This window comes from Terrapene carolina, unplaced genomic scaffold (assembly GCF_002925995.2).
Source record: "Terrapene carolina triunguis isolate 2854851 unplaced genomic scaffold, T_m_triunguis-2.0 Scaffold66, whole genome shotgun sequence".
Classification (NCBI taxonomy): Eukaryota; Metazoa; Chordata; order Testudines; family Emydidae; genus Terrapene; species Terrapene triunguis.
The window spans coordinates 3,180,531-3,198,035 of NW_020664417.1; the positions used below are offsets into that span (position 1 = coordinate 3,180,531).

The 17,505-nt window shown below is 39.5% G+C and overlaps 1 protein-coding gene across 1 annotated transcript in view; it reads left to right on the forward strand.

Annotated features, from left to right (window-relative positions):
* The window catches only part of SYNPO2 (synaptopodin 2), a 108,747-nt gene extending 93,292 nt beyond the window's left edge, over positions 1-15,455 (forward strand). Inside the window, exon 5 of the mRNA XM_024213110.2 lies at positions 14,347-15,455. Coding sequence (XP_024068878.2) covers positions 14,347-14,919 — 573 coding nt within the window. The 3' untranslated portion in view covers positions 14,920-15,455. The remainder of the gene's footprint in view (positions 1-14,346) is intronic.
* The last annotated feature ends 2,050 nt before the right edge of the window (positions 15,456-17,505 follow it).

Below are 17,505 nucleotides of genomic sequence, written 5' to 3' on the forward strand. Positions count from 1 at the left end.
TCTTGCGATGCTGGCTACAACAGTGCCATGTGAATGCCTGTTTTCACTTTCAGCTGACATTGTAAACAAGACATGGGCAGCATTATCTCTTGCAAATTGTAACCAAACTTGTTTGTCTGAGCGATTGGCTAAAGTAGGACTGAGTGGACTTGTAGGTTCTAAAGTTTTGCATAGTTTTATTTTTGAATGCAGTTTTTTTAGTACATAATTCTACATTTGTAAGTTCACCTTTCATGATAAAAGAGATTGCACTAAGGTACATGTATGAGGTGAATTGACAAATACTATTTCTTATGGGTTTTTTTATAGTGCAAATACTTGTAATCAAAAATAAATATAAAGTGAGCTCTGAACACGTATTTTGTGTTGTAATTTAAATCAATATATTTGAAAATGTAGAAAACATCCAGAAATATTTAAATAAATGGCATTCTATTATTGTTTAACAGAGTGATTAATTGCGATTAATTTTTTTAATCACACAATTAATCGTGATTAATTTTTTTTAATCGCTTGACAGCCCTAATTTTTAACCCAAGCGGGTTTGGACAGTGCCTGGACTCTAGTAATAAGATACAGTGCCTTTCACCTCTTGATCACCAGTTCAACTGTGGCCTAGGTTACCAGTTACTGAAAGTCATGACCAGCTGCTGAGTGGCCTATGTGAAATGAATGGATGATCTCAGTCCAGCTCCTAGCATCTAGAGGTCTGCATCACCAAACCACCCCACCCATCCACTCAAAACTGGAACTGGCACTCTTGTTGGAAGTATCTGCATAGGGTACAAAGACGTGAATGTGACGTGGATGTGAAGATTGGGCTACACTCTCATCCCCAGAGGTGCTCACCTCCCAATGAGGAATGAGCCACATTGGCAGGGCAATGTGAGAATGCTGTGGGTATAAAGAGAGGTCTTCAGTTTCCTGGGCCATGAAGCCAACAGCTTCCACTAGCACTAAATTCACTTTTAAAATTTGAACAGAAAAATGCATTGCATACAGTTATACAGACAAGCTGAAAATGCATTTAGGCAATCAGTTAAAATCCTGCACGTATATACAGAAATGAGTGAAAAGTGAGCTTCTGTAGCTGCAGTCTTAGAATATAACTTTTAGCTAAGCATCTCTGTACTTCATCCAAAAGAGAGAGAGGAGTTCAAGTTGCAAATTTGGATTTGTGTCTGGATTTTGAATTTCCAACGCTGTTCAATTCCAGACTTTTGGTTTGACCCATGGCAGTGATATAGGAGGAGCTAGACCTCAAGAATTGGGTTTTCAAAAGCAGCTAATTAAGTCAGAAATACGAACCCTAATGATTTTCAGTGGGACTAATGCACCTAACGTACTTATGCTTTTTTGAAAATCCCATCTAGGTTTGAATCGAGTTTCAGATTCTGAAACACTGCCGTCCCCAACCACATACTTTCATACACACACACACACACACACACACACACACACACACACGGCACATGCATTTTGTGAGTATTTGGATCTCGGGTTTGCTTCAAGCCCATCTCTAATAGTAAGGTAAGTCAACAGTTCTTAATAGCATTTCAGGATAAGACTTGGCTATTTAAATTAACTATTTCACCTGCAATGTCATCTCCTGAGAAGTAGACCTTAGAGGACAGCTGAGTATTGTCATTCAGGTTTAAATTAGAGGCCGTAGATGATATCACGCAGAACTGAAGAAAACAAATAGTTTATATGTAAATGAGCCATTTGATTTATTTTTAATATATTCTGATGAGGATACACTGGCTTGGGCACAATGAATGAGCACATTTGACTATGAAAGTCAAAGTCAGACCATAGCAGACATACTTCCAATATGTTCATGATCTGGTTCAAAAATTCCTTAAGATCTTCTTATTGTTTTCAGTATATTTAATTATTACCACATAAAATTATGCTGCATACTTCAGGGTGCTACAGGAGCTTAAATTCTGTAGAGGTTTCTATGAAATCAGCTACTTCAATCCAGGACTCATAAATTTACCAAGAAAATTATCTCTGTCTTGTGAGTCCCTTTATTTTTGAGGCTGGCAGATATCCTTTTAACTTCTGGTAGTCGTCTCTAGTTGATGTGGGGGCATATGAGAATACAGGGGTCTCTCTTAGTGGTGTAGTGGTTCAAAAGGACACAGATAGTTGATCGATCTCCAGCCTTTAGATTTGATATGCCTGGCATTTTTTTATTCTTAGTTACGTCCATCACCAGCCATGATTTTTCTCATGTACTGTACATATAACCTTCAAATGTATGGGAATCGCAACGTTCTTTCCTAGCATGAATCAGTGGAGAAAGATGTGAGGGGGGTTTTTTTGTTTTTTTTTTAAACAGACTCCCGCAGTAGGGTGATACTGTGCCTGGAAATGCAGATATATATAAAAATGTGTTGTCAGGTACAGCCCCTGCACAAAATTCTTCTTAAAGATACAAAGGTGAGCCATTACAAAGGGAGTGTACAAGGGGGTTCAGGAGCACTGGGAAGCAAAGTATAAGGGGAACCTTATAATAGAGAACCTGACCATGTAGGCGCACAGTGTACAGAGTATCCAGGACCTCCTCTCAGCAAGCCATCAGCCTTACAGGGATGCTCAGCTGCTCCAGCCTCTCTTAGGAGAGTTCATTGCACATTCTGAGATGGGGAAAATACCAATGAAGCAATGGCATTGATTCCCATAAGAACTTTGGAAGATTTTCCCCTATACTGTTTCATGACTTTTACTGATATTACATGACTTTGCATGGTATTTATTTTTTTTTAAATTGATTCATTATGGAAAAACAGATTGCTCCAACATTGCCCTATAACTGGACATGATGCAACTGGCTTCGCTTACAATCACACACCCGAGACTCTACTGATCACTTTTATAGTTAGATCTGACAAGTGTAAGACTTCACTATTACAGCCTGACAGCATGTTAACTTATAATGACTCTATTCAGCTCAAAATCGGAATTTTTATACAAAGAAGCAAACAGACAATAAGATCATCAAAAACAGTGGATTCAAAAGCTATGAATATATTCATTGCAAGCAGTTTTTTTGGGAAGATATATGACTGTTCTAACTTCATAGCCCACAAGCACCACCTACTCCCTTGACAAAGTAAAAGGAAAGAGTTCCAGCCACTCAAGAGGTATGTTTGACAAATGCTATCCAGCTGGGCACGTATTGCAGGAAGCATTTTTTTTTCCCAGCAAAAGAATTAAAACTCACACAAGCCCCCCAAAGCTCAGTGAAATGTTATGTTGGAGAGAACTTTTCTAGCAGCAAACCCCCAGACCCCTACCTACTTCACTGGAGCAGTGCTAGTATTCACCAAATGGTGGTGCTATTGTGATTCTAGGCAGATTCCCTGAGCAGCGAGGACAAGCCCCATACCAGTCAAGCCTTGTGTTTGTCTTCACTGTTCCTGGGGAAAAAATCCCTTCTCTGCCCACATCAATGTTCATAATTCAGTTTGAACTTCAGAGTGGGCAGAACCTAGGGATAATCATAGTGATCTTCACGCCTTATAATGCATTAGTAAGAACTGTGCATTGCCTTAGGGTGAGGAGGCTCTACTCACGGGAGAAAATACCTCTCTTAACCTGTGTTTGGGGATTTATTTTCTGGCACAAGGCTGATGGTTTAAGGCAATCAAATTAATATAGTAGCAGTAACTATATTAAAGCTTGAGTTCTTGATTCCTGTAATATGGCTTGATATATAAAGAATCTTAAAAAGGAAGAGATCCTTCGCATTGCTGGGTATACAAGGTAAATAAATTATAGAGCTGCTAGGTAATTACAGTACAGATGTAAATGAGCAAGCTGTGGAAGAGAATTATTATTAATCTTCCTATCTACATAGCAGTCTGAAAAAGGTGGTACTGTAGGGATCCCATGGAAAAAATGGTATGTGATCTTGTAATTAAAGACTTTCCTAGTGCATATGCACAAAGGGCCAAATTAAAGTTAGAACATAAGAACAGTCATACTGGGTCAGACCAATGGTCCATCTAGCCCAGTATCCTGTCTTTCCTTGTCAGATGCTTCAGTGAAGGTGATCAGAGAAGGATCACAGCTGTATGCATCTGTAGCCTAGACAAATTTCTATGGTGTATGTACACTCCTGACTTTTCCCCTGTGCACCCCAACTTTGTACCCTGGAGTGTAAGGACAATATGTAGATGTGGTATGAACTGAGTGCAAGGATGGCACCGGGCAGACCTCTTTACCCCCAGAATCCAGCCACAACAGCCATTTGGAGCAAAAATAATGACTCTTGTTCAGTCACAAGAGTAACCAGAGATAAGTACCTGGGACAGCTGGTGGTTAGCCTTCTGCCAGACACAGCTGTCTATTTTTGGTCAGTACAGGATTTGGCCTTTAAGTGGAGCTCACACAGCTAAAATCATTAATAGTTTTCTAGCCAGAACATAAACCAGCCAGACTCAAACTGCACCTACTTTCAAATGCTCTTTGGTTTCTTATCCTAGTTAACCATAACTTATACATGCACACAGCTACTGTTAAACTCCAGAAGGTGGCAGCAAATGCTCTTTCCTCTGGGAAATATGCTATGTCCACTCCTCTTGTTTAATTGAAAATAGGGATTTCTATGAGCCAAAAGAATCTCCAGTTCCTTGCATATTACAGATAAAACTTTATTGTGTTTTTACAATCAGATCTGATGTGAAAGTTATGGGACAACTAAAGCAACCGTTTTCCTTTGCTTAAATTAAACAGAAATATACTGAGCTAAGTCAATATCTAACTTATCTGTGGTTAGCAGTAGAGCTGTGCAGAGAAAGGGAATTCCATTTTGCAGAGGATTTGGATATTTTGAAACTTGGTTTCCTTTGGATTTGGAATGAAAACCAAAAATTTTGAAATTCTTTATAAATGGGAATGCCCTGGCTCCATTGCAGTCTGTCTTGTGAGCTTCTCTAGAACCATGGAAACCTTGGTTCAGGGGCAGCCATATCGCACCCCCACCACCATCACCTTCCCAATGGTTGCACTTATAGCTTGAAGTTTTTATTATTGTGTAATGTAAAATGCCCCTGAAATGGGTGACACCACTTTGGGCCTTTAAAAGCTGGAACAGCAGCACAACCTTCTTTGCAGTGGCACAACTGCCCCCTTTCCTCCCTCCTTCATTTCTCCTTCTTCTACAATACTGGTACTCTGCATATATTCCATCTGGAGGCCAATGTTAGTTCAGGATTGAACATGCCTTTGACATGGAATTATGGACCAGGGCAAAATTTTCAAAATCCCAAAGTGACATAGAAACCTAAAACTCCCTTTTCAAAAGTGACTTAAGCAGTTAGGAGTCCAAGTCCCATTGACTTTCTCTGGGAACGACTTAGGTTCTTAAGGACTAGATTCACAAAAGGATTTAGACACCTAACTGCCTCTTTAGGTGCCTAAATCCAGCAACATTGACAAAACCACAAAACTGCCACCTAACCCTATAAGCACATCAGTTTCCACTGGTGAGCTTGACCAAGTTGCCTAAATCCTGATGTCACTGAGCTGCTTGGTATCCTAGGTCACTCCTCACCACCAGTGGGATTCTCAAACCAGACAATCGCATGCCTATCTTGCCTGCAGGGCCCAATTCAGTAGGCATGCTCTGAGTACACCTAACTCAAACAAAACAAAGGACAGCCAGGGGCGAGCATGTGCACCCCACATTATAGCCAATAGCCCACTTGTTAAGGACACTGTCTTATTTGGAGGAGGGCCTTGAACCCAGGTCTCCCAGGAGAGCTTCCTAAACACCCAGGCTATGGGGTATTCTGGGATAGGGCTCTCTCAGTCTCTCCTGTTGAAGTGGTTCCACTTTGTATAAATAATTAACTCCCCATTAAAGCAGGGATTTGACCCTGACTCTCCCACATCTCAGCTGAATGCCCTAACCACTGGGCTATTGGGTCAATCTCTTGCTTTTTCCTCGGTCTCTGGCCAAATGAATATTTAATTATTTATACAACGTGGAACAACTTCAACAGGAGACATAACTGCGGGGGGGGGGGGGGTAGAGAGAGAGTGTAAGAGCACTTTACTGACATGTGGGAGAACCTGGATTCAAGTCTCTGAATTTCAACTCCAAATCAGGCAGAGCAGGGATTTGGAAACAAGTCTCCCACATCTCAGGACAGTGCTAAGCACTGAGCTATTAGCTATAATGGGTGGGGATCTCCCTCTGATTCTCGGGAGAAAGGGCTGATCTGTCTTAGGTGCCTGACTCCAGGAGAGGGTTTATGGGTGAGAATCCCAAGTGGAGATAGACTCCTCCCTGCCTGGCTTGCTGGCTTCTGAGAATCCCTTACTTAGGCAACTTGTTCTCCCCCTACACTAAAATGGGAACTCGGATGCCTAATTCATACCTAATAAATAATGCTTAGCTCCATATTATAGTGTTTCCTAATTACACACACACACACACACACACACACACACACACGTGTGTGTGCACTGATTCACCTCTATATACTTAATTCAGTAAATTACTTTTGGGAATAATGCTACATTTGCTTTAGTGTATATGAATATACACATCAAATATATTAAAGATATGTATATGGTAAAATAAATGTTTGCTTTATTGAACATTTTATAAATACTTTGCATTTTTAAAAACATTAATGTAACAAGCTTTTCAACTGTTCTCATGTATGTTGGAGAAGCCAACTGCAGCTATAAGGATTCCCTATGATTCTGGCAGACAATTTATTTGTCTTTCATCCTCTTCTTATCTAAAAACTGTTGCCTCCATTCAGTAACTGTTCTAGGCCAATGGTATTCTTTCCTGAAGAGCTTCAAACAGAGTAATGGGAAAGCACAAACTAATCACAGAGTAGCATTTTGACTTGTCATGATGTTGCAACATCACATACAACATCTTCCTGCGATGAAAGAATATCATAATGAAAACATTGCAACAGGATGTCCCCAAGGTATTGTGATTATTTTGTAGCTTTCTGCTGCTTCATTTGATGCCATATCTCTTCTCTTTCCATGCTCCCTTTCTGGCTGGTGGGAGGGAAGGGAAAAAGGGAGTTTTTCCTCTCTCTCCCTTCTTCTAAATTTATTTATTTAATGCTTCAGGGAGAGGAAGAGATTGCTAATTCCTCTCTGTTTGCCCGTCACTTTCCCCACTGCTTCATGTGTGATCTGTGTTTTGTATATTCTACTTAAGGCCAGCTACATTCCAAGCCATGACACAATAAAAACTTCTTGATGAACCTTAAGAACAGAATATGGATCGAGAACAAGAGGTTGAGTATCACTGTGCTCAGTTAACACTGTCTGGCAAATAGTGAATTCTAGTGACTAGAGATTGGCCTGAGCCATGAGTTCCTGTGGTTAAGACCAGAGTTCTGAATAGCCTATTACTGATAGGAGTCAGTCATGCATTTAAAATCTGGATTTTGATCCAATTTCAGGAATGTTTAGGTCCAGTGTTTTGGTTCAGGCCCATCTCTACTAGTGAAAAAGTAGTAATTCTAATGACAACAATATAAAAGTAATGTATCATCTCCTATTCTTTACCTGTGAAAAAATAGGAGATAGGCTTGTGTTTTTAGCATAAATTACATGTTCCTGAAAATCCTTAAAGGTTTGTTTTCTGAAGTGTGCAAGCAGATGGAGCATCTTTCTGCAATGAAGCCTAGGGAGTATGCAATTCCAGAACAGTGTGGAAGCAGACAAAATAGATCTATTCTTACTCAAACTGAGAAAGTGACTGCAAAATTATTATCCGAGTTTATGTATATATTATACACACATACATACACACACAGGTGTGCAAGTTGTTAGTGGATAACGGTCTTCATTACAACAGCCATCACCATAATTGGCACCAATTGGAAGACTTGTTGGAAGTCTCAGCTGGGAGGCCCAGGACTAAGTGGGTATGTGAACTTGAGGTAAGGATTGAGGCATATTGGCAGGGCACAGTGGATAATCTTGTACTGTTACTGCCTGTGCTGTATTACTTCTATGGCTAAAGAGAGGAATTCGGGGCCTGATTCTACTGTTACACCAGTGAAAATTGAATCAATGGGGTTACACTGATATAAAGTTCAAATGACAGAGAAGAATCAGGCCCTCAGCACCTTGTCAGCTCAGCAAACAATATATTCATTTAAAACTCCATAGTAAAACAAAGTTGAAAACTTGTTAAAAAGAGACTTCTTTCCTTTCCTAGTACAGTAGTGACATCAAACACCCCTCCCCCAAAAGACAAATGGAAAAATCCTCGTTGACTTCAATGGGTTTCTGACTTGGCCCCAAGAAGAAAATAACTATTTTATTTTGTTTTATGGTTTTCTCTGTAAAACTGCAAAAACTTGCACGAATATTATTGCAAGTCCAGTCCATGAAGTTAAATTTCTTATCAGCGACATGAAGCATAAAGATAAAATACTGTATGGCATATCATTGACTTAGTACAGTATAGCTAATACAACTTTAGACCCTAACCCTGCAAAGGCCTAGGGACATGTTTAACTTTACAGAATGCGAGTAGTCCCATTGAATTCAATGCTTAATTGAATTCAATGGGACTACTCACTGTGCATGAAATTAAGCATGTTTATAAGTCTTTTCATGGTTAGGACCCTAGAGCCAAGTTGTGTTCTGCTACATCAGTGAAAATGTACAGTATCTCCACTGAAATCATTGGAGGTACTAGGAGTAACAGCCTAAAATGGAATTTGTGTGTAATTATTCATTACACCTTTATGAATAGCTAAATCAGTCACTGCATGATACATTTAGTTCAGATAACAATGTACACCAAAGTAGTAAAACAGGTTTTGCCACGTATTGTAAATTGTTGTCAGGTACACAAATTAACTTCCTATTTAAATGTCTGTACATTTTGAATTATGATGAATTGCATTGGAGTTGACAATTTTCCTCTTAGGGTCAAATCTTGAGATCCTGTCTCAGGTTTTACTCAATCCTTATTCAGTTCAGTTCTAATCTCACTGAAACTATGCATTGTTTGGATAAGGAGAGTAAAAACCATATACTGACTTCATGCTTTGGCCTCCAGTATTTATTTTTGGCCTGATTTCTCTCAGTTACACCTATTTTATACAAACTGACTTCAATAGAGCTATTCCTGATTTGCATCAGTATAAGAGAGCACACAATCAGGCCCATTAATTTTTAAAAGCCCAAGACATTAAAAATATTAGTAGCAAGAACAGAGGTAATGAAACAGAATTATTTTCTGTTTTTACTAGAAGGTGGCTGCTATTTCTGTTCAGAAAAATCTCTGGTCCAGAATAACTGAGGTATCCTGTAGTCAAAGATATTTTCCTCTTCTGGGATCAGATTGTCTCTCAAATTTCTGCTCTACCTAACTTCAGCATAATCACCACCAATCTCTCTCTGAACACCATATTCAGTCAGCAACTTGTGTCAGAGCCTCTCTCCGCAACAACTATAGGCACATTACTTGAAGATTGCAGTTAGTCCAAGACACAAGGTAATGATGGTAATGCCTTCCTCCCCACTGGAGAAGCAGACAGGCAAATCCAAGGTTCAGGAGTGTGGTGAAGTGCGTTCTGAGGCAAGTACTCAACCTAGAAAGTGGCAGGATCATTTCTAACCTCCTAAGCTATGTCCCAAAATTGTGGAATTCCTTAAGCCTCTCACCAAGAAGGGCAAATTTGTTCTTGCTTACTTCAGCCTCTTTCCAAAGAATACATCCTGGAAAAATCCTTCCCCTCAGGGTCCAGAAAGGCATCTTTCCTTTAAAAAGATTTAAACTTACATGGAAATGACCCTTGGGGGGGAAAAGCCTTGGCTCCTCCTCCAAGGAATGAGAGGTTACTTCATCCTTCTCCTGAGTAGATGAAGAGGAATGCCATTCTCACATACATTTGAATCTTGAGGAGCCAGATGACTTCATCAGGAAGTTGTCTAAACTTAAGTAATTAATAATGTTAGCTTAGGGAAGGTATGAAGAATTCAAGCAGCCCAAGAAACCCAAATTGGCCTGAATATGCTACTAAAACTGCATTCTTTGTGTGTGAATCAGCTAGAGTTGGGAAAGTCGTTGTGTTGTGTTTAGTCTTGTGACAGTTATTCTGGGTTTGATCTTGGACTGGGAATTTCCTTCTCTATGAGGCGAAGTGATTTGTCTCTCACCATCATGAGAGAATTAATCATTGAATAGTCTCAGTAATGCAGATCTTGGACAGATCATGTACCTCAGATCCAGGATAACACTCTCAACAGGAGATTTCTGGTATTGCATTGGGACAAATATTCTAGATGATGGATTCCCCAGTGAGAACCAATCATGGACCTTTTCATCTCCCAGGAGGTTCACTGGATGATCCCTTACTCCAGTAAATACAAGGACAGAAAAGCTTATGTAGTTGATATGTTCTCCCTTTCAGAGTTAAGGATGACATTACCTGCATTCCTACCCAGTCATTTTATCCCCCAAAGTCTCACAAAAAGTATAGAAAAAAAAAAGAACTAAGTTCAAGCAATCTTAGTATCACTAACTTTGCAAAGGATGATCAGACGTATCATTTTTGAGGCACAATGGATAAACCCATCCTTTCTTCCCATTTACCGATCTGGACCTCTTCCCCAATGTCTAATATTACTCCCAAATCCAAAGACACTCTTCCAAAAGGCTCGTCTTCTGAAGGGCAGAACTGCAGGATTGCAAGACAATCTGATTAATATGCTCATTTGTGAGCAAAATCCTCCATGTCCAAAGCATATTAAATTACTTGGAATATTTTTTAAAATGGCGCAAGCCAAAGGATGTCATTCCATCCCAGTTCTCAGTAGCATAGATTCTTCTTTTTCTGTAACAACTCTTAAAAAGATAAATTTATGCTTTGGGAGCCATTAGAGGGTCTGTGGTTGTAAGGAATTTTGGTTACTACTCCTTGATCACGAGGTTCTTCTTAGTTACGAACAAATTAAGCCCTTGATAAAGCATTCTTTTTCTGGGGCCTGAATCTGGTTGTCAAAGCCATGTGCTATTCTCCTTTTGAGCTCCTATCTACAATATCCCTAGAAATTCTCTTCTACAAGGTTACTTTCAGCTCTCTTCTATCAGTTCCCCTTCCTCACCCTATACCATGATAAAGCAGTCCTCAGAAGGGTTTTCAGTATCCTAACTGAGGTAATGTTTGATTTTCCAACAACAATTTTTACTTCCTAGTCTGACACTCCCCCTCTTAAATAAAGAAAAGAAATTTACCCTAATCCAGTGGTTCCCAAACTTGTTCCGCCACTTGTGCAGGGAAAGCCCCTGGCAGGCCGGGCCGGGTTGTTTACCTACCTCGTCCGCAGGTTCGGGCCGAGGGATGTGCTGACTGTCTTTACTACAACCTCCATTGGCCAGTGGGAGCCGCGATCCGCCAAACCGGCGGACGCGGCAGGTAAACAAACCTGCCTGGCCTTCCAGGGGCTTTCCCTGCACAAACGGTGGAACAAGTTTGGGAACCACTGCCCTAATCCAAACATGCTCTAGGCCATTAAATTTTATCTACTCTACATTTCTGAAGGCCTCATCTTCATGTCATGGAATGGGGACATTTGTTAGATGGATTATGAAATGTATTTCATTGGCCTATCAATTTCTATTGGATAGGATTATTATTATTTTTTTTTTTAGATTAAGTCCCATTCAACCAGGGCTGGGCAGAACGAGAAGGTACCTCTGCAGTCAAAACCACCACAGCAGCAACTTGGAAGTCTCTAGAGACCTTCTCCAAACATGACAGACAAGCATAGCAGCTTCAGCTGATACTGCCTTTGGATGTCAGATCCTTATGACAGCTGTTCTCTAAACAGTATACTTCCCATTCCCTACTTATCTCTGGGATCCTACATGGTCTGATGGACTTAGAACTCTTCTATCTAAACTGAAAGCTCCATTGAACAGAAAGGGAAATTTTCCTTACCTGTAAAAAGGTTTTCTGTTCAGCAGAGACAACTATCTGGAACCCTCTGATGACCTGCTAATTCAGATGGAAACTTCCCCCACCACCTTTACAATCTTATCTTGTAAACAGTGTCACTGTTCAGGTTATCAGAGTAATTTATTTAATAGAAATTGTGTCTCAGATTGCACAGAATTCTTTATAAGTTCACAACATTTTAAAATTTCTTTTCTTGCCAACTGGTTAAATGAAGCATATGAACTTTACTTGCCAAGAAAGCGACTGACTGTGCTGTCAACTGAGGAGAGCATTTGTAGTAGCTAGAAGAGGGGGAAAAAATCCTTAATTCTGATTGGAGGACACACTTGGGCCAATCTTTGGCCACAGAGAACACCCATCTACCTGGATTGTGATTGCTACTGAACAGAAAACTGTTTACAGGTACTACCCTTTCATGATATGAAGATCTGGAAGAACTCCAACCCACTGTTAATGGTATGATCATTTCATCCATAGGCAAAAGAATATATTCCCCTGTGCCTTTGTAGGGTAAAAAAGAATAATTTTCCCTTTTCTATTTAAAGTGTACATTTTGAGTGCTGAGCTGAGCCCTATCCAGGTAAAAGTGAGTTTGTTTGGTGACTCATACATCAATGTGCACCCTCATAGGTTAAAAATTAATTGAACTCAAGTGTACAAAGTACAGTTCTTTTCTCAGGATGGAAATTTGCCATTTGTTGGGGGCGGTTAATATGTGTAGGGCATTTCTTTCTGATGTTGGGGATAGCTGGTAATTAGCTCAAATGGGCAAGGAGGAAGATTGTCTTGTTGTAAAACAGAGGCGGAGTCTGCCAAAAACTCACTATGAAACCTTGGCTATGTCACTGATGGCCTGTTTTAATAGGTACTGACTGACCAAACCTATTGTAATCAATAAAAGCTGCAGATGCTCAGGAACTTTGAAAATTGAGCCATTCATTTCTCCCTGTCTCAGTTTCCACATCTCTGAAATGGGGCTAATAATATGTACCTCAAAGTGGTGTATGAGATATAGGTCATTAAATTTCGCTGAGTGCATAGAGATCCTCTGATGGAAGGGCCTAGAAAAAAAGTGAAGTATGACATTAACAATATTGAATACTAAACAAAATCATTAATGGATAAATCTTCACTTTGCACAATTCAGGCTCCTGTTGACTTCAGTAGGCTTAGTTTAGATTAATCCCATGGTCTTTGAAAGTTATATAGGAAAGGTAATTCAGGCTACTGTTTTCAGGATAGAGACTTAGCAAAGCCCTTGGCCACTTAGGATCCTAAATATTTTTGAGGATCTGGCTTTAATTCCCATTGAAATCAATGGGAGTTATGCTCCTAAATACCTTTGAGGATCTGGACCTTAATGCCTGATTTCAAAGAAAGTATGGGAATTAAAGGCTGTTCCCAGACTTCAGGATATGAATCAGAGGACATAGTCAGTTAAGTAGTCTCTGTCCATATTGTTCTTCCTAATTTAAGAACCATGTGATTTGTCGGATGCAGAGTGCACATTTGGCATGTGTGCAAAAATGGGGTACTTGTACTGTATATTGCTGAATGAAGACTGCCGAGGACAAAAGCCTTCTCATGAACAGAGTTTTTTGTTTAAAAGTGCTGCATTACTAAGACGATTAGGATTTGTGGAATATGAATGGATTTCTCCTAAAAATGGGTCAGAGTGTTCTGAAATTTTTAGGGCACTGTCATTTAAAAGGAACAAGGTTAAGTAATGTCCTATAATGGTATTAGGAAAATTATTGCATCAGCATTTTTAGTTATTTCATTCATTTTTGTCCCCTTTCCACCCATCATAAATTTAATAATTTCAGTGGAAAAGAGCTCCTTAATAAGGGAGGGATAAAATACACTCTTGGCTAGATCTATTGGACAAAGCCAATTACTACATAAGTAAGTTTATGCCTGCATCCTGTAGATATAGTCAGACTGGTAAGAGCAGTTTTCCTCCCATCCCCCTTTTCACCTATTACGAAGGACAGGGCATGTTAGCAGGGTAGAGGAGGTGGAAGGGAGCTTTCAGTGTTGCTATTCATACTGTACCTGTTCAGTAATATAAGACTCCTTCAGGTCTGTCAATCTGGTGTCTTTCCCAAACACTTGAATTCTCTCCCTCTTTTTTACACACACACACACACACACACACACACACACACACACACACACGAAGGGTGACATGTTCTTAGAGATCTGTTGTTCCTCATACTGCCAGCAAGTTCTTGTACTCTCTCATATACTAACATGCTAAACAGTATGCCAATAGCCCAACAATAATTCGCTTCAGTTGGGGAAAAGGGAAAGGCCTTCTGTCATTGATATTCAATTATTGTGGTTATATTTGAAGTTTTGTTGTTCCTAGGAAAGAGGCAGTGGCTGCTCATTATCACTTCCTGTGAGGCCTTCTTCACTCACCTATCGAGCCATATCCCCTGCTTCACCTCTGATGTCCCAACCTGGCCCTGGTTACTTCAGCAAACCAGCAGCAGCAGCCAACAAGCCTGGCAAGAGATTGACTCCCTGGGAAGCAGCAGCCAAGTCCCCTCTTGGCCTAGTGGATGATGCTTTTGGCCCCCAAAACATTCAAGAATCCGTTGTTGCTAATGTAGTATCAGCTGCTCGCAGAAAAACACTCCCTGAGCCACCTGATGATTGGAAACAAAGGGTTTCCTGTGTGCCTCCATCGCCAGGTGTTCATGCTAGCCTTGCATCATTTGGAAGGAGGCAGTCTGGTATCACATCCCCACCAAAGAGCAGCATGTCAGCCCCCAGCTCCACTTTTCAGTGTGGCTCTCGGCTTCAATATGCCTATTATGGTCAGCGATCCCGAACAGATCCTGACATGATGTCCATGGATTCCAGATCCGACTACTGCCTGTCAATAGCCAACTCAAACTACAACCCACATCCAAGGGGATGGAGGCGTCAAACATGAAAGTCAGAAGAACCTGGCATATTTCCCTCCTGCCAGCTTCACCAGCCTTAGATCCCAGTTGGAGGAGTAAAGTGACCAGTCTGAATAGCTTCTTGCTGGCTGACAGTTTCTGAACTGAAAGAATGAGGAAGTTTTGTAGAATGGTGCAGTTTTCGTGATATTTCAGGGCTTTCAGTTCTAGACTAAATTCAATTTTATTCCCAGGCTACAGTTTTGTTTTGTTTTTTAAAAAGGTCAAATTTGTGTAGGTGGGATAATCAATGTGCTTATTACAAAGCACATGTAGAAAAAGCTTTAATTGGACAGAGTACAAAGACATTTACAGATGAGTTAATGAAATATACAAAGAATGAAATAAAGCTTTTTAAAATGAAATTTTCTGGTGGGATCTGTAGGATTTCTGGGTATATTTGATATCTGATTTTTAGGACACGGACATAGCCAGACTTCAGAGAGGGTTATTTTTCCAATGGAATTACAAACTTTTGAAAGGTTTACTCAGCATATTGATCATACAATTTCTCTGTAGCATTTTTTTTAAAAGGGATTCTAGCAAAGTAAATCTTATAGTTTTACTATGATAAACATACAATACTTCTATAGTCATTTTACCTGAAGCTCTGGTACACATTAACATATGTTAATATCATGTAATCATGCAGTTCAGAGGGATTTCAAGGAAGTTTGGGGTGTAACTCTCCATTGTAAGTTTTGGCTGTTGTAATTACCCACCCTAGTTTGAAAACAGCAGGAAAGAAAGTGATGTTATGATGAACTACTGATATGATACTTGGATAACAAAATGAATCAGAGAAGTATTTAATATAGTTAGGTTATATTTAAATTGGGTTGCAAGTGACTGTTGTAATAAACAATCAAACAAATACATGTCAGTCTTGTAGGGGTGTTGGATGACAACTACATTTATTTCTTTGTGAAATGTTTAACTTGCTGAACATTTAGTGCAGCAGATTCTGCTACTAGTAGTTGAATACTTGAAAGGCTTTTGATTTGTAGTCTCATTTTGGAAGACCAAAATAGGTTATATAACAAGGACAATTCATGTTACATGCAGGAGGTATGTGGAATATGGTTTATGATAAGTGTTACATGGTCTGAGTCTAGTTAAGGCAACACTAAGGAGAACTAAGGAGAGTTCTTAGAGTGTTAAATATGTCTTGATGGAGTTAGAGAGATGGTAAATAATTTTGTTACTGCTGGTACATATCTTACATTTAGAGTTCATTTAGTTAGTAGCAACGTATGTGGCTAAGCAATATACTACAAGCTCACTGGGTAGTTTAGATAGTGTTAGGTGTTCAATGAATATCCAATTTTACAGAGTGCACTGCACCATCCTCAGTTGTTGGATATTCTTCAAATATCTATCAAGCATGGCCACTTGAAAAATATTGCTGAAATATAGTTGAATATCTGTGCTTAAACCATATTATAAGTGTAAGCAGAGCAATTTGAAAAGAAAATTAAAATTCACATACATAATAAGAAAGCGTACACAGAAACCAGGTTATAAACCAATGTAATCTTTTTCCACAAGAGGCTGGTTTCTGTTTTGAGTTGTATCCTTTATGTTGTTATACTGGGAACAGAATTAAGCAATGTTCGGAAAATAATAATTTGGCCAAATGCAACTTTAGGGAAAAAAAGCATTTCACTTCTCAGAATCTGGAAAATAGCTTTGTATTTCCTTTGAAAATAATATCATGCATCCTAATGAAGTGTGGAAATACGTAGTTAGAAATAAAACACCCACACCTAAAAAAGATTTCCAAAAATGTCCATATTTTAAAATGTTACAAATATCATGTTATGAAACAAAAGTATACTAAATGAGGGTCCAGTGCTGCAAATATTTACTGTAAACTCACTTGCTGTAAACTTACTCATGTGCCTAAGTGTTTGCAGGATCGAACCCTAAAAATGTAACAATCTCTATATATAAGGCCCAGAATACTTCCAGATGGATGTTATTAGATAGGTTAGAAGCATACCTACAATCTTTATACATGCTAACTTTTCATCACTATCCTATTCAGGGCTGGGCTTTTACACTTAAACTGATTCATCTCCCACTAAAGTCAGTAGAAAGACTCCCATTGACTCAAACAGGAGCTGGATCAGGTATTTAGTAGCACCAATTCTGTGGCCATAACTCAGGAAAATGTCCATGGAATCAATGTCAAATGTAATGAGCCTGAGTAAAGGCTGCAGGATGAGCTGCAGTACTACCCTCCACACATTACCCTGTATAGGCAGGTAGCTGTGTGTTACCGTAGCTGTTTCTTTGGCTGCTTTAAACTAGGGTAAGTCAACTCCACCTAAATGAAACCTAGGGGGTAGCCATAAGCATTAGGATTTTGAAGGGTGGGAAAGAGACCAGTTTGTAAATACACCAAGCCTAAAGAGAAGGTAGATCACTTTTCTTATACAGACAAATAGGAATGCTCTTTTCCAGAGGATAACTGAGGTTCACACACTGCTCTTATTCATTTCAATGGAGTTTTTGTCATTAACTTCAATAGGCGCAGTATCAGGCCTCAGATACTAATATTACAATGCATACAG